The 21,284-nt window shown below is 35.8% G+C and overlaps 2 protein-coding genes and 1 long non-coding RNA gene across 3 annotated transcripts; all 3 read left to right on the plus strand.

Moving 5' to 3' along the window:
• Positions 1–526: 526 nt before the first annotated feature.
• Positions 527–6,915, plus strand: LOC125788855 (beta-2-microglobulin-like). Its single transcript, XM_049472732.1, has 3 exons — positions 527–590; positions 5,166–5,450; positions 6,746–6,915. Exons 1-3 carry the CDS (start codon positions 527–529, stop codon positions 6,913–6,915), a joined length of 519 nt encoding a protein of 172 aa, XP_049328689.1.
• Positions 6,916–7,360: 445 nt separating this feature from the next.
• Positions 7,361–11,852, plus strand: LOC125788889 (uncharacterized). The gene is made up of 2 exons (XR_007429852.1): positions 7,361–8,090; positions 11,441–11,852. It is a non-coding gene; the product is annotated as an uncharacterized LOC125788889 (long non-coding RNA).
• Positions 11,853–12,585: 733 nt separating this feature from the next.
• LOC125788856 (activating transcription factor 7-interacting protein 1-like) lies at positions 12,586–17,096 on the plus strand. Its single transcript, XM_049472733.1, has 4 exons — positions 12,586–12,592; positions 12,687–12,728; positions 13,111–13,158; positions 15,823–17,096. Exons 1-4 carry the CDS (start codon positions 12,586–12,588, stop codon positions 17,094–17,096), a joined length of 1,371 nt encoding a protein of 456 aa, XP_049328690.1.
• Positions 17,097–21,284: the final 4,188 nt, after the last annotated feature.

A 21,284-nucleotide genomic window follows, 5' to 3' on the forward strand; every position in this document is an offset into this window, starting at 1 on the left:
GCCCCTTCATCCGCAGAGTGACGGGCTGGTGGAGCGGTTTAACCGCACGCTGGCAGCGCAGTTGGCCATGGTGTCGAGCAAAGGCCAGCGTGACTGGGACAAACATCTACCGCTCGTGCTGCTGGCCTGCCGCTCGGCCGTGCAGGAGACGACAGGGTTCACGCCGGCCCTGCTTATGTTTGGTCGCGAGCTGAGGACGCCGGTGGCTCTGGCTTTCGGGGCGCCTCCTGATGGGGGCGAGCACGCTACGGACGCGCCCACTTTCGTTTCGCACCTTCTGTCCTCACTGGATTTAGCGCACGGGCTCGCGCGCTCGAACCAGTCTGCTGCCGGACGGAAGCAGAAACGCGCGTATGATACGCGCTGCTTTGGGGAGCCTTTATCTGTGGGGGCGAGGGTTTGGCTGTACAACCCTCAGCGTAAGAAGGTACTGTGCCCGAAGCTTCAGTCGGCATGGGTGGGTCCGTGCTTGGTGCTGTCCAGGCTTGGGGAGGTGGTGTACAGGATCCGGTGGGGCAGGCGCAGAATGATTGTGCACCGGGACAGGCTGGCCCCATATAGGCCGAAACTGCTGGACACTGGGGACGGCGGTGCAGAACTCTAACTCTGTGGAACCACTGGCGCTTTGCCCGGCCCCTCCAGGCTGCCGCGGGTGAGGAGGCCGCCCGCCCGTCTTCAGGACTTTGAGTGTGACTGATTGTAAAAAAAAAAAAAAAAAAAAATGTTTTGTTGTTCATGGGGTTATTGTTGGGTTTGTGGGGTCGCCGGGACGTCCTAAGGGGCCTACACACTAAAAAGTAAGTACAGATTTGTACTTAAGGTACAAAGCTTGTCTCTGGAGCTGTACCTTATATTGAGGTACAAAAAAGTACCTTTCAGTGAAAGTCCTTTTTTTGTACCCATGGTTTTTGTGCCAGTAAAGATTATAAAGATTATAATCATTATCATCAACTAAATATGGCTCAAAAACTTGATGATCCAAAATTGTCTGACTTTCAAATAAAATGTGCAATTAAAATATGTGTAGTTGCTCAAATTATACAATTATACATGTGGTCTTACTGTGATCTTACTGTGAACTACAAATGAACAGAAGTCACATTTTTAGATTTTTCTCAAACCCTGACCATTTATCTATCTAATTCTAAAGTTAAGCTAACTGAGTCACAAGCTGTATTTTATTAAGCACACAGTGGGTTTGATCTGTGTTTTGATTCAGAGATGTGTATTTTTAACCAGCTATCAGAAACAGTGTCACCACAGTTTACATGGTTAACCTACCGTTAGCTTTATTTTAGAAAAATCTCCGTATAAACAGATCTGATTTAAAATCAGCTGCTCTGACCGAGGCGTGAGTTCTAGCTATAAATGCACAGTCTGCACAGACAAAAAGCAAATCCCTAAATCACCGTTACAGGGTAAACTTATGGTAGCAAGAGTTTGTTATACTCTGTTTTTTTTTTTTATAAAATTGTATTATTATTATTATTATTATTATAATTATTATGGGGGCCTTGTAGCTTTCAAGTTGTAAACAGGTGGGCCGTAAGGTAGACAAGGTTGAGAAAATCAGGCAAAATGCTCTGTGCCCCTCTCTTTCGCAGCGCTAAAATATAATAATATAAAATATAATAAATAAACAGTTCAGTTAAATAAATTTAAGATGAGTAAAGACCTCTAAAGTTAATCAAATATTGTCAGATGTAAAGAATAAGTTGATGTTTTGCTGTGTTTCCATAATGTGATACTGAAACTTATGTCATATATAATTCAGAAAGCCTGTGATTGTTTTTAAATGAGTTTCTTGTAATGAGTTTATCTTTTTTATTATTTAAAAATTTAATTTGTTTTATTTATTTGTATTTATTTATTTATTTATGAAGTTCGTTTTTAAATGTTTTATTAAAACTTAGTTTATTATTATTAATTGTATAATTTCTTATAATTTGTATCATTTTACCTTACTTTTACTATTATCTTTTTCCTCATTTTATATTTTATAAATTCTTTACTTTTTATGTGTAAATTTTTTATTGTCTTTTAAAGAAATCCTATTGTTTTCTTTTTGTCTGTTTAAAATGTGTATTTCTTTTCTTTCTTTATTTTTTTTACCATTTTGTTCCTCATTATTTCTAATTTCTCATTAAATATTTTGAATCCCTTTTAAACTGTAAATGCTGAGCGGCATTGTAAATGAGGGTCACCCTCAAATTATTCTGAGTGAAAATAAAGGTTGATTGATCGATATTCAGCAAACCCAGCTTTTACATCAACAATAAACAGAATAAAGAATAAAATAACATTGCTGTTTCCTTAAATGAGCTGCTGGTTTATCTTCACAGTGTGAACCAGCAGCTCAGTATCCTCTACTGAGACGCACAAAAGCACAGCGCTGTTAATATACGAACGTGCCAAAGTCAGAGCTCACCTGCCTCTTAAAGGGAATAGCAACTGGCACACTGATTGGTTTATTTTACCCTACGCTCAAAACACACCCATGAATAATTAAGAGAATTAGTACACGCTTTTTGTTCCGTTGGAGCTGCGCAAGGTGTGTTTTTTGCACCCTCACGATCCCAAAGACACAGGACACGCCCATAAATCCAGCAGCGCAAAGCGCAATTACCTAGTGCGCTATAGATCACTAAAATAGGGCCTTTAATCACTCTGCTCAACGTTTTGTTAGATCTCATTTCTGCATCAGTTTATCTTACAGAAGAAGGTGTTGAACTTTAAGGAGTCATATCTGTTCATCAGTTCAGAGGACTGTTACTCTAACAATCCACTAGAGGTCCCTGTGTTTCAGTATTATCCAGTAATCACAGCACACATGGATTATTATGGTTCTAAAGGGTTGGATCACTAGGACTTTGTAATTCATGGCATACATTTTTTTGTATTTGTTATGTTTTTTGTATTTATTTGTTATTTTCTGTATTTCTCACTTTGCTAAGGTCTTAAAGTACAAATAAACACATTTATTTAAATTGTATTTTAAAATATATATTATTATAATAAAAATACAAAAACAATAGGCTGCTTTTTCTTGGCACAGATGTTAAAAGGTTAAATATTATACTAATTAGATGAAACCTATCTGTTCTTCTGTTCTTCAGACGGTCATGTTCTTCAGTGGAGGCACGGCTGTGAGGGTGAACAGAGTTCTGATGGATCTCTGACTGTATTAAACAGTATTAATGAATTCGGTTATGATGGACAAGATCTGTTTCAGTTTAACTGCACCTCTAAAACCTGGATAACCCCGGAGGAGAAGAAGAACAGAGAGAGGGAGGAGAAGAAGAACAGAGAGAGGGAGGAGAAGTGGAGTAAAGCCTTTAATGCTGTTCAGAAATGTGTTCAGTGTGAGGAGATGCTGAAGATTTTCTTAAAGTACAAAACTACTGACATCACACCAAGACACAGTGAGTATCTGGGTCGTAATAAGTGTGATAGTAGTCAGCAAAATTGTGTTTGTTTGCAACAACCAGGTTCCACAGGAAAACTAACATGCTGAGGTCACACCATGTTTCTGTCTTGGTTTTTCCCTTATTTTGGTTCTTCCTGTCCTTGTCCTGCTTCCCAGATTCTCTGTTTTGTTTTCCTCCTCATGTGCTCTACTAACCCATGGCCCTGTGTTACTGTCTACATTAAAGCAGAGATGTGTAAAACTCTTAAAACACTTTATCATCTAACTACAGTCTAAAGAGGAAATTGTGTTTTTCACATAGAGAAAAAATGTTTTAATGCAGAGAAAATGTTAAGGTGGAATGGAAGTATGTTTTAAGGCAGATGGAAAATGTGAAAAATAAACTCAAAGCTTCATACGCTGCAGTAAAACCTAGTGAGGAATTAGTTGTGTAGTTTTACAGTAAACATGTGATTTACATTTTTTACGGTAAAATCTTTTTATTAGGCTACTTTCAAATTTAACAATAGCCTAGCTTTTTAAAAGGCATTAGCCAAGCCTCCCCTTAACATTTAATATTTTAGTCCCAGTGTCAAAATATGTGGATGAGATGGACAAAATTCTTTGTTTTATATTATTATTATTATTATTATTATTATTTAATATTATTATTTTCTGTGTATTTAGAGTTAAATAATAAATTATTCCCGTTGGAGAGATCCTGTAGAATATGCATTAAAGTTTAATGGATTTTGCTGTGTAATATATAGCAGATGATGAAGTGTTTTAAGAGTTACACATTTCTGCTTAGATTGTGCAGTCCATATAAACAGTCCATATAAATCAGAACATGGATTCACATTTGAATCTTCTGTTCCACCTTAAAAGCGCCAAAAATAGTATCTACAGCCTGAAGCCTGTTTGCCGTGACAGTAGCATTTAAGGCGGAATGGTAAATTAGCAGCATTTAAGGTGGGGTAGTAAATTCATGTGAGTTATTTATGTAAGTAAAAGTGTGTTTAAAGTGAATATTTAAAAAAGCTCAGTAGATAGCACTACTTACACATAACCACCTGACGAATCATGATCCAGCAGCAGGTAAACAAGAGGACTGCTTATTAATATGGTATGATCCACTTTAGGGATCATACTGTACCGTTTTACAATATTCTTCCAGGTATAGATACTGCACTGTTTTTGTAGTATTTAACGTTATATGTAAGAAGTATATTTAAATGTTTTGACCCCCCAATACCCCCTTTAATTCACACCTGCTCACATACCAAAGACAAAGAACACAACCCTTAAATCTCTCTGTGCAAATCGCAAATTACCAGTGTGTTATAGATCGCTAAAATAGGATTTGTTTTGTTGTTTTTGTTCTTTGTGGTTTTTTTTATGGCTAATAGAACTGACCTGTATCTGCATCCTGCATCAGAAATGTTACAGCTAATCTCCAGTCCAGTGATTATAATTGGGTTATTGTGTGATTAATAATCATAATAATAATAATAATAATAATAATAATAATAATAATAATAATAATAATTTGGTACTAATTTTGTGATTAAACATGTGTTTATTATTATGACATAAATGTAATATTACATTTAGTATAAAAAGTAAGTAATTACTATAGTTTGTGCTGAAATTGTGAACACTGTATCAGAAGAGCTCAGCCCAGTTAGCCATGTTTTATTCTGTGTTCTACTAAATACTAAATACTGATTTCTGTAATTAAATTGTTTTCTCTCTTCAGCTCCACCTGCTGTTCATCTGTTTGCAAAGAAATCAGTACGAGACTCGAGAAAACTGACCCTGACCTGTCTGATCACGGGATTCTACCCCAAAAACGTGAAGATGAGTCTGAGGAAGTTCGGCACTTCACTTCCTGAACGTCTGATCACATCTTCTGGAATCAGACCCAATGATGATGGAACCTACCAGCTGAGGGAGAGTGTGGAGATCAGTGGTGATGATCCAGCAGATTATTACTGTTACGTGTCTCACAGCTCCCTCACAGAACCAGAGATAAAGAAATGGGGTAATTATAACTGTGATTGGAGACACTTATTGCAGACTGTAACCATTAATTGCACTGCATTAGATTTGTAGCAGTAATTTCTCAGTAAAAATGAAACACTGAGTTCACACTGGTACACGACGAGTCACTGGTGTTGCACCACATTACTGCATATGTACAGGACATACAGAGAATTAAAATTACGTTACTCTCCTTCCCAAAAATACTGTATAACAGTAGTTCAAATATAGAGGTATAATAGCTTAGGGCTGGTAAAGTGAATGAGTGTGTAAAGTTCTTAAAGTTCACAGTTTTAGGGGGAATTAAGGTGGGCATGTATCAGCGTCTCAGACCCCCATGTCTGTGATTGGTCTGAAGAATTTGCTCGGCCAATCAGCGTAGAATGGTGCTTTGCTGCTTCGTAATTCATTTGCATGTAATTGAGATAATCTCAAATCTGTTGTCATTTGTTGCTTGATTTCATGTTGTGAAGACAAATCACACCCTCACATAGGAAATGAATGGCAAATGGCACAATATTTACTCAAGTTTTACTCTTAAGTAAAAGTGTAATGGTTTAAAAGTACTGGATTCAAAACTACTTAAAGTATAAAAGTAAAAGTTATATAAGGAGAAAAAATAAAGCCATTAAGAACAAAAGCTTAGGCTTAGGAAAATTGGAAAATGAAAAATGAAAGTAGAAAATGAAAAGTTTTATTTTGCCACTTAAAGCGCCGTCCACGCCAAACACTGAATCACAAACTGTCACTTTTCTATTGATTTTTACATTTTGTGTTTTAATTTTAATTCTGTCAGACATGCAGCACATTGCAAGGACTAATAAATAAAAACGCTATAATTTCATTTTGATTTTATTTTTGACATTTATTATGCAGATCATCAAATGTATATATATTTATTCATCTTTTTTTCTGTATATTTTTTTCCTGTATAGTCAATGCAACAAAATTTAATTCTACGTACACGTGTTGAATTAAAAGTAATTTAATTTTGTTTTTAATTTTGTCATAATATTTTCACACGTTTGGAAAAAGAAAGTGCAAAAGAGTTTTTGCATTTTCATTTTAGTGTTTAGTGTTATGTTTATTTTTGGCAAGATTTACCTTCCATACGTTTCTGAGGTTATGAAAATATATTTACGAGTGTATAGCGCCACCCACTGCGTGTGTTGGGTTATGCTTGTTTATGTACATCAGCAGATGAAGCCAGGTCAGTAAATCAGTAACTCTGTTCTACTGTGTGTTTCTGCAGTAATATAACTCTGTGATTGATGTTAGGATCTGTTCTCTTTACAGTAAAACCCAAAACCGGCGCTGCACCAGCACTGAATGGAGGAGTAGTTGGAGGGGTGATTGTGATTTTGCTGAGTTTGCTGGGGGTCTTCTCTGTTCTTCGATGCAAGAGGAGGAGGAGGTGGAGGAGGTGGAATGGTAAGTATAAGTGTTTCAGTACAGATTCTGTTTAAAAAATTTAAAACTGATCACCCCTGACTACACCCTTAATCTCTTCAAACATAAACTATAATACAGAAAGGAAGTAAATATGATGAAAAAAACATTCTTATTTCTTTTTTAATGTTAAACAGACCAAGCAACATTTGTTAATATCCCACTCCTTTCTAGTCAAAGGATCTGATTGGATGTTTATTTACCTCAAAATGAAGATGATCATGTTTGTTGCTTTTTTACACCACATTCATTGTCCATGTCCTCAAACACTATTCTATCAGCAGGACTTATTTACTAAATAAGTAATAAAGTGATCTGAGAGTTGAATGTGAGGTAGATGTTTGTAATAAAGTGATCTGAGAGTTGAATATGAGGTAGATGTTTGTAATAAAGTGATCTGAGAGTTGAATATGAGGTAGATGTTTGTAATAAAGTGATCTGAGAGTTGAATATGAGGTAGATGTTTGTAATAAAGTGATCTGAGAGTTGAATATGAGGTAGATGTTTGTAATAAAGTGATCTGAGAGTTGAATATGAGGTAGATGTTTGTAATAAAGTGATCTGAGAGTTGAATATGAGGTAGATGATTGTAATAAAGTGATCTGAGAGTTGAATATGAGGTAGATGTGTGTAATAAAGTGATGTGAGAGTTGAATGTGAGGTAGATGTTTGTAATAAAGTGATGTGAGAGTTGAATATGAGGTAGATGTTTGTAATAAAGTGATCTGAGAGTTGAATGTGAGGTAGATGTTTGTAATAAAGTGATGTGAGAGTTGAATATGAGGTAGATGTTTGTAATAAAGTGATCTGAGAGTTGAATGTGAGGTAGATGTTTGTAATAAAGTGATCTGATAGTTGAATATGAGGTAGATGTTTGTAATAAAGTGATCTGAGAGTTGAATGTGAGGTAGATGTTTGTAATAAAGTGATGTGAGAGTTGAATATGAGGTAGATGTTTGTAATAAAGTGATCTGATAGTTGAATATGAGGTAGATGTGTGTAATAAAGTGATGTGAGAGTTGAATATGAGGTAGATGTGTGTAATAAAGTGATCTGAGAGTTGAATGAGGTAGATGTTTGTAATAAAGTGATCTGAGAGTTGAATATGAGGTAGATGTTTGTAATAAAGTGATCTGATAGTTGAATATGAGGTAGATGTTTGTAATAAAGTGATCTGAGAGTTGAATATGAGGTAGATGTTTGTAATAAAGTGATCTGATAGTTGAATATGAGGTAGATGTGTGTAATAAAGTGATGTGAGAGTTGAATATGAGGTTGATGTTTGTAATAAAGTGATCTGAGAGTTGAATATGAGGTAGATGTTTGTAATAAAGTGATGTGAGAGTTGAATATGAGGTAGATGTTTGTAATAAAGTGATCTGAGAGTTGAATACGAGGTAGATGTTTGTAATAAAGTGATGTTAGAGTTGAATACGAGGTAGATGTTTGTAATAAAGTGATGTGAGAGTTGAATATGAGGTAGATGTTTGTAATAAAGTTATGTGAGAGTTGAATATGAGGTAGATGTTTGTAATAAAGTGATCTGAGAGTTGAATATGAGGTAGATGTTTGTAATAAAGTTATGTGAGAGTTGAATATGAGGTAGATGTTTGTAATAAAGTGATCTGAGAGTTGAATAGATGTTTGTAATAAAGTGATCTGAGAGTTGAATATGAGGTAGATGTTTGTAATAAAGTTATGTGAGAGTTGAATATGAGGTAGATGTTTGTAATAAAGTGATCTGAGAGTTGAATATGAGGTAGATGTTTGTAATAAAGTGATCTGAGAGTTGAATATGAGGTAGATGTGTGTAATAAAGTGATCTGAGAGTTGAAAATGAGGTAGATGTTTGTAATAAAGTGATGTGAGAGTTGAATATGAGGTAGATGTGTGTAATAAAGTGATGTGAGAGTTGAATGTGAGGTAGATGTTTGTAATAAAGTGATCTGAGAGTTGAATATGAGGTAGATGTTTGTAATAAAGTGATCTGAGAGTTGAATATGAGGTAGATGTGTGTAATAAAGTGATCTGAGAGTTGAATATGAGGTAGATGTGTGTAATAAAGTGATCTGAGAGTTGAATATGAGGTAGATGTGTGTGATAAAGTGATCTGAGAGTTGAATATGAGGTAGATGTTTGTAATAAAGTGATGTGAGAGTTGAATATGAGGTAGATGTGTGTAATAAAGTGATGTGAGAGTTGAATATGAGGTAGATGTGTGTAATAAAGTGATCTGATAGTTGAATATGAGGTAGATGTTTGTAATAAAGTGATGTGAGAGTTGAATATGAGGTAGATGTTTGTAATAAAGTGATGTGAGAGTTGAATATGGGGTAGATGTTTGTAATAAAGTGATGTGAGAGTTGAATGTGAGGTAGATGTTTGTAATAAAGTGATGTGAGAGTTGAATATGGGGTAGATGTTTGTAATAAAGTGATGTGAGAGTTGAATATGAGGTAGATGTTTGTAATAAAGTGATCTGAGAGTTGAATATGAGGTAGATGTTTGTAATAAAGTGATCTGAGAGTTGAATATGAGGTAGATGTGTGTAATAAAGTGATCTGAGAGTTGAATATGAGGTAGATGTTTATAATAAAGTGATCTGAGAGTTGAATATGAGGTAGATGTGTGTAATAAAGTGATCTGAGAGTTGAATATGAGGTAGATGTGTGTAATAAAGTGATCTGAGAGTTGAATATGAGGTAGATGTGTGTAATAAAGTGATCTGAGAGTTGAATATGAGGTAGATTAGGCCTGGACAATATTTCGATATCGGTATTTATCGCGATAAGAAATGTTTCAATAACGGTGATATCATTTTTGTGATTTATCGATATGTATTATTTACAGACAGGCGTTTTTTAGCGGCGTCAGTTCACTGCAGCCCTGAACATAGCCGGGCTACGTCAGTGCGTGATGACGCAATCATACAGGCACGTAGCCAGCTAGGCTAGGCTAGGCTAGACCTGGGTCGCCTCCTCTCCGCACCGCACCTAAAATCTCCCGCGATGAAGCGAAACCGACCCTAACCGAGCGGATCTCCGCTCCGCACCTAAAATCAGCCCGCGATGAAACGAAACCGACCCTAACCGAACGGATCTCGGCTGCACTCCGCTCCGCTCCGCACCTAAAACCTCCCGCGATGAAACGAAACCGACCCTAACCCGCTCGTTTTCATCGCAGGACATTTTAAATGAAGAATGAGCGGATAGTTGAGGGAGGCAGGTCTAATTCAGTGGTTCGACTTTCAAAGGTTTGATAAACTTCAGACTTCCGCTTGCTCCAAATTGTTCTCGAGAGTGGAGCCGACCAGCAACAGTAATACATCCGTTCCTCCACCTCAAGCAGATTCACTACACACAATATCTTCCTTATTCTGGCTAAAACACTTGTAAGTTTATGTTGTATCTAAGTTATTTATAGTTTATATAGGTTTGTTTATTTGACAGGGATATCATGTTCCCTTTATACATATGAAGGCTTTTTCTATTCCCTATTCTGGTTGAAGCACTTTTGTTTTGATGTTAAATATGTTTACAAAAGAATAAGAAGCTCTGCCTCTGTTGTAATGTAAAGTTATTTATATTGGTAATTTGTATATAGGTTATAGGTTTATGTTTGACAGGGATGTCATGTTTTTATTTTGCTACATGCAAATAAAAGTGAGCATTGATTTATTCTGATAATTTTTTATTTCTAAAGTATTATACAGTTTTTTGTGAGAGGGGGCTTTAAAGACTTCAATTTAAGATTTCAGACAGTAGTGTACAGATTTCCATTGCAGGGATTCTTAGCAGTTTTTCTGAGGCCTTCAAAGTATTTTATATAGTTTTATATACTTTATATCGATATCGAAATTATATCGTATCGACCGAAATTAAGGAATATATCGTGATATAATTTTTTGCCATATCGTCCAGCACTAAGGTAGATGTTTGTAATAAAGTGATGTGAGAGTTGAATATGAGGTAGATGTGTGTAATAAAGTGATCTGAGAGTTGAATATGAGGTAGATGTTTGTAATAAAGTGATCTGAGAGTTGAATGTGAGGTAGATGTGTGTAATAAAGTGATGTGAGAGTTGAATATGAGGTAGATGTTTGTAATAAAGTGATGTGAGAGTTGAAAATGAGGTAGATGTGTGTAATAAAGTGATCTGAGAGTTGAATGTGAGGTAGATGTTTGTAATAAAGTGATCTGAGAGTTGAATGTGAGGTAGATGTTTGTAATAAAGTGATCTGAGAGTTGAATATGAGGTAGATGTGTGTAATAAAGTGATCTGAGAGTTGAATATGAGGTAGATGTTTGTAATAAAGTGATCTGAGAGTTGAATATGAGGTAGATGTGTGTAATAAAGTGATCTGAGAGTTGAATATGAGGTAGATGTGTGTAATAAAGTGATCTGAGAGTTGAATATGAGGTAGATGTTTGTAATAAAGTGATCTGAGAGTTGAATATGAGGTAGATGTTTGTAATAAAGTGATCTGAGCGTTGAATATGAGGTAGATGTGTGTAATAAAGCGATCTGAGAGTTGAATATGAGGTAGATGTTTGTAATAAAGTGATCTGATAGTTGAATATGAGGTAGATGTTTGTAATAAAGTGATGTGAGAGTTGAATATGAGGTAGATGTTTGTAATAAAGTGATGTGAGAGTTGAATATGAGGTAGATGTTTGTAATAAAGTGGTCTGAGAGTTGAATATGAGGTAGATGTTTGTAATAAAGTGATCTGATAGTTGAATATGAGGTAGATGTGTGTAATAAAGTGATGTGAGAGTTGAATATGAGGTAGATGTTTGTAATAAAGTGATGTGAGAGTTGAATATGAGGTAGATGTGTGTAATAAAGTGATGTGAGAGTTGAATATGAGGTAGATGTTTGTAATAAAGTGATCTGAGAGTTGAATGTGAGGTAGATGTTTGTAATAAAGTGATCTGAGAGTTGAATGTGAGGTAGATGTTTGTAATAAAGTGATGTGAGAGTTGAATATGAGGTAGATGTTTGTAATAAAGTGATGTGAGAGTTGAATGTGAGGTAGATGTGTGTAATAAAGTGATCTGAGAGTTGAATATGAGGTAGATGTTTGTAATAAAGTGATCTGAGAGTTGAATATGAGGTAGATGTTTGTAATAAAGTGATCTGAGAGTTGAATGTGAGGTAGATGTTTGTAATAAAGTGATGTGAGAGTTGAATATGAGGTAGATGTTTGTAATAAAGTGATGTGAGAGTTGAATATGAGGTAGATGTTTGTAATAAAGTGATCTGAGAGTTGAATGTGAGGTAGATGTGTGTAATAAAGTGATGTGAGAGTTGAATATGAGGTAGATGTGTGTAATAAAGTGATGTGAGAGTTGAATGTGAGGTAGATGTTTGTAATAAAGTGATCTGAGAGTTGAATATGAGGTAGATGTGTGTAATAAAGTGATCTGAGAGTTGAATGTGAGGTAGATGTTTGTAATAAAGGGATCTGAGAGTTGAATGTGAGGTAGATGTTTGTAATAAAGTGATCTGAGAGTTGAATATGAGGTAGATGTGTGTAATAAAGTGATGTGAGAGTTGAATATGAGGTATGAGTTTCTAATAAAGTGATCTGAGAGTTGAATATGAGGTAGATGTTTGTAATAAAGTGATCTGAGGGTTGAATATGAAGTAGATGTTTTTAATAAATGTCTGCCATTGTTAACAAAATGCAAGGTGTTGAAAAACTGTTCTAGTATGATTTTTTCTTCAGACTCAGCTGTGTATAAATTTGTAATTTCTAAGCAGTGTGAATTAATTCTTTCTTCAGGTGTGAAAGTTCCTATTGAGCCTGAAGAGCCCAATGATAAAGGTGAGTTATTTTCTTCTTCTAACTCTACAGTAGAGTTAAGGTACAGATTCAGCACTGTAGTAGTAGCCCCAGAGCTTTCTGTAATATAAGCCGTAACAACTCTTTATATATTTTCACTTTTATTACTGAAATTCAGCTCTTTTTACTCTTTTTATAATGTATTTAACTTAGTACTGAATTCTGATCCAGGGCCTAACACCAGGGGTTCTGACTATGACTCTGGTAATAAAATTTATTTGGATTTTATATTTTGGCTTTAAGAATATCTGTTTACTGTATCTCAGTTTTTAATGTTGCTTTACTGATTTATTTTTTCATCTGTATTTTAACATCTAAATAAAGAAATATTTTATATATTTTATATTTTAATATTTTTTTTCAGGTGAGACCACCTTTGAACTGCTGCCCGCTCTCAATGGACATGTGAATGGTGAGTATAAGTAATCTCCACCAGTGATGTACTGGTCTACATTTGACTGCTGGTGTATGAGGTAAATATTCCTAATAAAGTGATCTGAGAGTTGAATATGAGGTAGATGTGTGTAATAAAGTGATGTGAGAGTTGAATATGAGGTAGATGTGTGTAATAAAGTGATCTGAGAGTTGAATATGAGGTAGATGTGTGTAATAAAGTGATCTGAGAGTTGAATATGAGGTAGATGTTTGTAATAAAGTGATGTGAGAGTTGAATATGAGGTAGATGTTTGTAATAAAGTGATCTGAGAGTTGAATGTGAGGTAGATGTTTGTAATAAAGTGATCTGAGAGTTGAATGTGAGGTAGATGTTTGTAATAAAGTGATCTGAGAGTTGAATATGAGGTAGATGTGTGTAATAAAGTGATCTGAGAGTTGAATATGAGGTAGATGTGTGTAATAAAGTGATCTGAGAGTTGAATGTGAGGTAGATGTGTGTAGTAAAGTGATCTGAGAGTTGAATATGAGGTAGATGTGTGTAATAAAGTGATCTGAGAGTTGAATATGAGGTAGATGTTTGTAATAAAGTGATCTGAGAGTTGAATGTGAGGTAGATGTTTGTAATAAAGTGATCTGAGAGTTGAATATGAGGTAGATGTTTGTAATAAAGTGATCTGAGAGTTGAATATGAGGTAGATGTGTGTAATAAAGTGATGTGAGAGTTGAATATGAGGTAGATGTGTGTAATAAAGTGATCTGAGAGTTGAATATGAGGTAGATGTTTGTAATAAAGTGATGTGAGAGTTGAATATGAGGTAGATGTGTGTAATAAAGTGATCTGAGAGTTGAATATGAGGTAGATGTTTGTAATAAAGTGATCTGAGAGTTGAATATGAGGTAGATGTGTGTAATAAAGTGATCTGAGAGTTGAATATGAGGTAGATGTTTGAATAACGTTTTAAAAAACGAATTCTGTGGGGATATAAAAATTAACAATATAAGCAGAGGTTACACTAGCTGTTGCATTTAAATAATGGAGGTAGAATTACAGTATATTAGAAAAAAAACGTGATTGAAAGTTGTTCTGTTTTGCCATTGAAACCTATGGGGATGGGTGGAGTTACACAGCTTTCTGCAGCCGAACAGCAGGGGGCGCCCGACCTGTGGTGGCTTCACTTTTGAGAGACAACGCTCTGACCAGCTATATACAGTCTATGGTCTGAACAGTGTGTGCACCTGTGTGTGCTCCAGCTGCACGTTTTCTATTTCCAACTTTCAGTGAGCTCAATGATAAAATTACTAACATGTTTCCTCAGCACATTAAGAAAACCCTAATTTAAAAAAACATCAAAACTACCTTGAGATATTATAATACAGTAAAACGTCTCTAATCTGTTTACCAGTTCTAAACCATACTACACTATTATCTCCCTCCCAAACATACGGGAAAATACCAGTAATCATGCAATATTGTTGTGATTAATCTAATATTTATTTTTATTAATTGACACCCCTACATATATCAGATTTTGAAAATGAGACATTGTATTATTCCATTAAAAACCTCAACCTCATTTAGAACTTGATGCAGCAACACAAAAGTTGGGTCGGGAAAACAGCATGACTCAGTTCAGATCTTCCACCAATAGAAAACATTTGGTGAATCATGAAACAGAAACTTCAGTAAAGAAGATTCAGGACTGTTGATCAGCTTGAATCCTTCATCAGATAAGAACAGGAGAACATTCCTCTCCAAAACTCCAGCACTTTTAAACAGAGCTTCTGAATATATCTACACTGATGGGCGTGGTGTTCTGGAAATGAGGTGTGTTCAGGTACATTTCTGGAGTTTTATCTTGTTTATCTTGGTAACAGAAAACACAGGAGCTCCACTGACTGAATACAACCTAGACAGATGCCAACAGTCAGACGTTCATCGCTATCTCGGTAACACAGGCGCTGTGCCGAGCCGAGCGTACGCCACCACTTATTACACACACATGAACACACAGCAGCACAAACCCAACTTTTACATCAACAATAAACAGAATAGTAAATAAAATAACATTGCTGTTCCCGTAAATGAGCTGCTGGAGCTCCTTCACAGCGTCAACCAGCAGCTCAGTTTCCTCTGCTGAGAAGAGTTTGTTGGACACGTCCAGGTAGCTGCACCGTTACAATAGCAATCCACCAAAGTCAGAGCTCACCTGACTCTTAAAGGGAATGATGATTGGTTTATTTTTTGTTACGCACAAAATGAACCACACCCATGATTAATTAGAAACATTTTTTTGCTTTGTATTTTGAGACACACAAGGTGTACTTTTCCCGTCATTACGATAGCAAAGACACAATGACACACCCTAAATCAAGCTGCATGGTGCATGGATATAGGGCCCCATGTTTCTTGATGATGAAAAAGTAAAAAGATGTTTGATCTTCTGATGTGTTTTTTTTTTTGTTCTATTGTGAAAAAATATAGATCAACAAAAATTACAAATGAAGTGGATCTTCATCCACATTGTGTCCGTTATCTTCCAGCCTTTCTAACACTGTGTAGGAGTGAATGTCCTGGGCCCAGTTTCCTAAACGCATCATTATTATGTTGAGAAGCTTTTGGGAAATTTGGCCCTGTTCTGTTATTGTTTTACTGATTTTCTACTTATCTCCTGTTTTATAGAGGAAACCAGCCCTAATCAGAGAGAGACTGTCGCTGATCCTGCTGTGAGTCATCCTGCTGCCAGTGATCCTGCTGCCAATCATCCTGCTGCCAGTGATCCTGCTGCCAGTGATCCTGCTGTGAGTCATCCTGCTGCCAGTGATCCTGCTGCCAGTGATCCTGCTGCCAGTGATCCTGCTGCCAATCATCCTGCTGCCAGTGATCCTGCTGCCAGTGATCCTGCTGCCAATCATCCTGCTGCCAGTGATCCTGCTGCCAATGATCCTGCTGTGAGTCATCCTGCTGCCAGTGATCCTGCTGCCAGTGATCCTGCTGCCAGTGATCCTGCTGCCAATCATCCTGCTGCCAGTGATCCTGCTGCCAGTGATCCTGCTGCCAGTGATCCTGCTGCCAATCATCCTGCTGCCAGTGATCCTGCTGACAGTGATCCTGCTGCCAGTGATCCTGCTGCCAATCATCCTGCTGCCAGTGATCCTGCTGCCAGTGATCCTGCTGCCAGTGATCCTGCTGCCAGTGATCCTGCTGCCAATCATCCTGCTGCCAGTGATCCTGCTGACAGTGATGCTGCTGCCAGTGATCCTGCTGCCAATCATCCTGCTGCCAGTGATCCTGCTGCCAGTGATCCTGCTGTGAGTCATCCTGCTGCCAGTGATCCTGCTGCCAGTGATCCTGCTGCCAATCATCCTGCTGCCAGTGATCCTGCTGACAGTGATCCTGCTGCCAGTGATCCTGCTGCCAATCCTCCTGCTGCCAGTGATCCTGCTGCCAATCATCCTGCTGCCAGTGATCCTGCTGACAGTGATCCTGCTGCCAGTGATCCTGCTGCCAATCCTCCTGCTGCCAGTGATCCTGCTGCCAGTGATCCTGCTGCCAGTGATCCTGCTGCCAGTGATCCTGCTGTGAGTCATCCTGCTGCCAGTGATCCTGCTGCCAGTGATCCTGCTGCCAGTGATCCTGCTGCCAGTGATCCTGCTGCCAATCATCCTGCTGCCAGTGATCCTGCTGACAGTGATCCTGCTGCCAGTGATCCTGCTGCCAATCATCCTGCTGCCAGTGATCCTGCTGCCAATCATCCTGCTGCCAGTGATCCTGCTGCCAGTGATCCTGCTGCCAATCATCCTGCTGCCAGTGATCCTGCTGACAGTGATCCTGCTGCTAGTGATCCTGCTGCAAGTGATCCTGCTGCAAGTGATCCTGGTGCCAGTCATTCTGCTGCCAGTGATCCTGCTGAAAATCATCCTGCTGTCAATCATCATGCAGATTTATCAAACTAGATGAATTTAAGGCAGATGCTGCTGGGCAGTTTATTTACAGGATGCCTCACAGGAGAGACTGGAAGAGACCAGGGGTGGGTTTCCCAAAAATGACCAATCTTAGCAAATAACGAACAAACGCATGATGTGAGAAAATAATGAGACAGTTCTTAGAGTGTTTCCCAAAGAGCTTCACAAAACAAAGATTTTCGAACGAGTAACCGACCCAGTCTTTATTCTAAAATAACTATTTTAGGTTGATTCCGCTTCAGTTCAGCACCTTAAACACCATAGATACCAATTCTGGGAGGGAAAAAATATTATTATTCAGTATTTCTGCTAAGTTATGTTACAGTAATCACATCAGTTATCTGTAGCTTGTAGTCTAATTGGGCAATTATGAATTCACCAATCAAAGTTACGCATAAATCATTAAAATCCAGATTAGCGATGGAAGAGATCTTCACATCAATGCTGCAATGAATGAATTCCTGCAGAAAACTGGTACCAAGACTGTGAAAATATCAGAAAATAGAAAACATCAAGAGTGTGCGGATATTCGATAATACATTTACAATGAAAACAAACTGAAAGAAAAGAGGTGTGTCCAAACTTTTGTCTGGTACTGTATATATGTGTATATATATATATATATATTTTATTATTATTATTATTATTATTATTATTATTTCATTTGTGTTGTGTATTTAAGAGTATGTTATCTCTCTTTCTTTCTCTCTCTCTCTCTCTCTCGCGCTTTTTCTGAAACACCCGCAGAGCTGACTTATTCTTTTCTCACATCATGCGTTAGTTTGATTGTTATTTGCTAAGATTGATCGTTTTTGGGAAACCCACACTTACACTGTTATCCCTCATTAAATGCACCAATCACAGCAGGGCTTTATGTTAAGAGACGTTTACACTGTGAGTGCTTCTTTAACCTGAAACTGGGTTCTGGTGCTTCAGGGTTAAGCTAAAATTGTTGGGCCCTGAGGAAAACCCCTTAACCCTCTCGACCCAAACTCCTCCTCCGCCTGCCAAAAAACCCTCTGAGCCCTGATGTCCATTGTTTGTAAAATGTGTATATATGTATATTGATATATTTTCTAAATAATTGTTTATAATAAATGTTTTTTAAGATGTGGTGTGCAAATGTGAATATTTAATATTTCCCATTACGATACACATCAATCAGTTTATCTTTATTTTCACTCTGCAATACATTGAGGGTAACCCTCATTTTAAATGCAGCCGAGCATTTAAACTTAGAAACTGGAAAATAAATTTCAAATAAGGAACTTCAGAAATAATACAATAACAATTAAATGGTAAAAACATTAGAAAAACAAACACAAACAATATAAGATTTAATTAAAAATAAATAAAATTATTCTGAATAAAAATATAAGTTTAGAGGATAGCACGTTAAGCAAAACAGAATAAAGACATAAATATTTAGAGTAATAAAAGATAAACACAAATAAAAATAACAGGGGACTAAAAAAGGAAGTAGCTTAAAATAACACTAAGATTATTAAGTAAATGATAGAAATATAATAAAAAGAAATTAAGAAATAAAATAAATAAAAGTATGAATTAAATGAAATAAATAAAAATGTAAAAGGCCAAAAAGAAAATAAAATAAACAAAAGGACAAAATAAATAAAAGTATGAAATAAATAAATAAATATAAATCCCGAAAGGTATGTGTGGAGGGTTATTTGTGACATACTATATAAATAAATGAATAAATAAATAATTGCCTAAAACGTTAAATAAATATTTTAAATAAGATTTATTTAATTAAATTATTGATTTAATTATTTAAATATGATAACGAAGCACAAATAAGTTAGTAAGATATTTATTTTAATTAACTGTTTAACTTCAATAATTTAATTAAGAATTTAATTATTTATTTAATTATTTCATGTGCGCAGGTGCACTAAGAAATAATTAAATCTGTCAAAATCAACCATCAAACTCAGTGGGCGGGGCTAACTGCAGCTGTAACGCGCGTTCACTCTTTACTGACTGCGGTAAAACCAGCCTCCACAGATCCCGCATACACTAAAGATTACAGCAATACATTTCAAAATAAAAGCCCCCTCTTCTCAATATCAAGTCATTCTGCTGTGGTATGGTACTAAAAGGAATCCACATGTTATCACAGATCATTTTCACTTAGTTCTGATAGTAGACCCCGTGTAGGTGTCACTCACTTAATAATTATCATTGTGATGTGTAATTTCAAAATAAAGGCCCTTTACATCATAACAATTATTTTACTCTAGGGTTAGACCTGTATTATAAGTTATCTATATGTTATCACAGATCAATTTTATTTAGTCCTGATAGTAAACCCCTTGTAGGTTTCACTCACATGATATTATCTGTAAATTTAAAATAAATTACAACAAAAATACTATTTTACTCTGGGTTTAAACTGTTATTAAAGTGAATACACAAGTTATCACATATCTTTTTCACCTAGTCCTGACGGACCTACTATGACACTACAGTCATCTAAATAGTCTAAATAATGTATTTGTAGACACTTAATCTATTGCACACAGTACTGACACATATGTGCAAATGCATATTTACATAGCCTGTCTAATCCTTGTAGAGATGAAGTAGATAGCCAATAAAGTGCAAATGGAATAGGTGTCTCTGAAAGAGACAAACAATAGTACAGTATTTTTTACACTATCAGGTGCACTCAATTATAAGATGCACTATCAATAAACGCCCATTTTCTGGTGTATTTTCATACAAACGGCACATCGAATTATAAGGCACATTGAATGCTACGGTAGTAACTAGTAGGAACAGGGGTGTCACCAAGTTTTCCTTCTAATTTAGCAGGTAAAGTAGTTAAGTAAACAAAACTAAAAAATATAATACTTCAGATAAGTCAAATGAGTGCTGGATGTTAATCTACACAGATTTCTCTCTCGAAAACTGTTTTTTGTGTGAGTAAAGCTCTTCTGTTTATTACAGTAAGCTTAAATTTACAGATTTCCACTAAAACTTGACCATTAGCTTGACTCGTGGTTAGCAGCTAATGCCACCCGACAGCACTACACTGAGGAACCCTGAGTATTCCGGTAAGTCAGGGTGATATTAGCTAGCGGTTCGTCCCACATATCTTGTACAAGTACACTGTACTTGTTTGTGTCACTCACTTAATAACAGGAAAAAAATATGTGTAAATTTAAAAAAAGGCCCTTTTTAAATTATAACAATTATTATATACCATGCCTTGTTATAACCAGGGGGCACTGAGAGATGATATATTATTATGAGGAATTGAAAAAAGTTGAGAGATAAAATAATAAAAGTTTAAAATTTAAATTGTCTTTATTTTATAAAAATAGACATCATAATGCCCTGTTCTTAAGTGAGATATAGTGTTATATAGTGCTTTCGAGCATCTATAATCTCTCTATCATCACTTACTGTGCAATCTAACCAATCAGTCTGAACCGATCGGAGTTAGCCCCGCCCACTGAGTTTGATGGCTGATGTTGACAGATTTAATTAGTTCACAGTGCACCGGCACGCATGAAATAATTAAATTAATAATTTAATTAAATGATTTAATTAAACAGCTAATTAAATATAAATATCACAATCAACTAACGAAAAAATAATTACATTAAATAATTTATGCTTCGTTTTCATATTTAAATAATTAAATTAATAATTTAATTAAATAAATCTCTTTTAAACATTTATTTAACGTTTTAAGCAATTATTCCTTAATTATTTATTTTTATAATTTTGACACAAATAGCCCTCCATAATGAAATAAAAAGATTAAATAAATAAATTAAAATCCCAAAAGGTAAAACAGAAAATAAAATAAACACAAGGATAAAATAAATAAAAATAAATAAATAAAATAATGAAATGAATACAATAAATACAAGTACAAAATAAAATAAATAAAAATTCAGGTAAAACAGTTACAAGCTGTCTGGAGGTGGTTAGCAATTAAAAGCTAAAGATTTGTTGAGTTATCTGTAGTAAATTATCTTAGTATAAAATTAATCTTAGTATAAAATTATTTAAATGTAATAAACTATGATTTTGATCAATTTCTCCATATGAACCCTTTTATTCTGGACTTATTCTGGAGCGCCCTCTAGTGGTGTAATAATAAACCCTGAACACAGTGCATTCTGGGTATTCCCCTTCCAAACC

This window comes from Astyanax mexicanus, unplaced genomic scaffold (genome assembly GCF_023375975.1).
Source record: "Astyanax mexicanus isolate ESR-SI-001 unplaced genomic scaffold, AstMex3_surface scaffold_31, whole genome shotgun sequence".
Classification (NCBI taxonomy): domain Eukaryota; kingdom Metazoa; phylum Chordata; class Actinopteri; order Characiformes; family Acestrorhamphidae; genus Astyanax; species Astyanax mexicanus.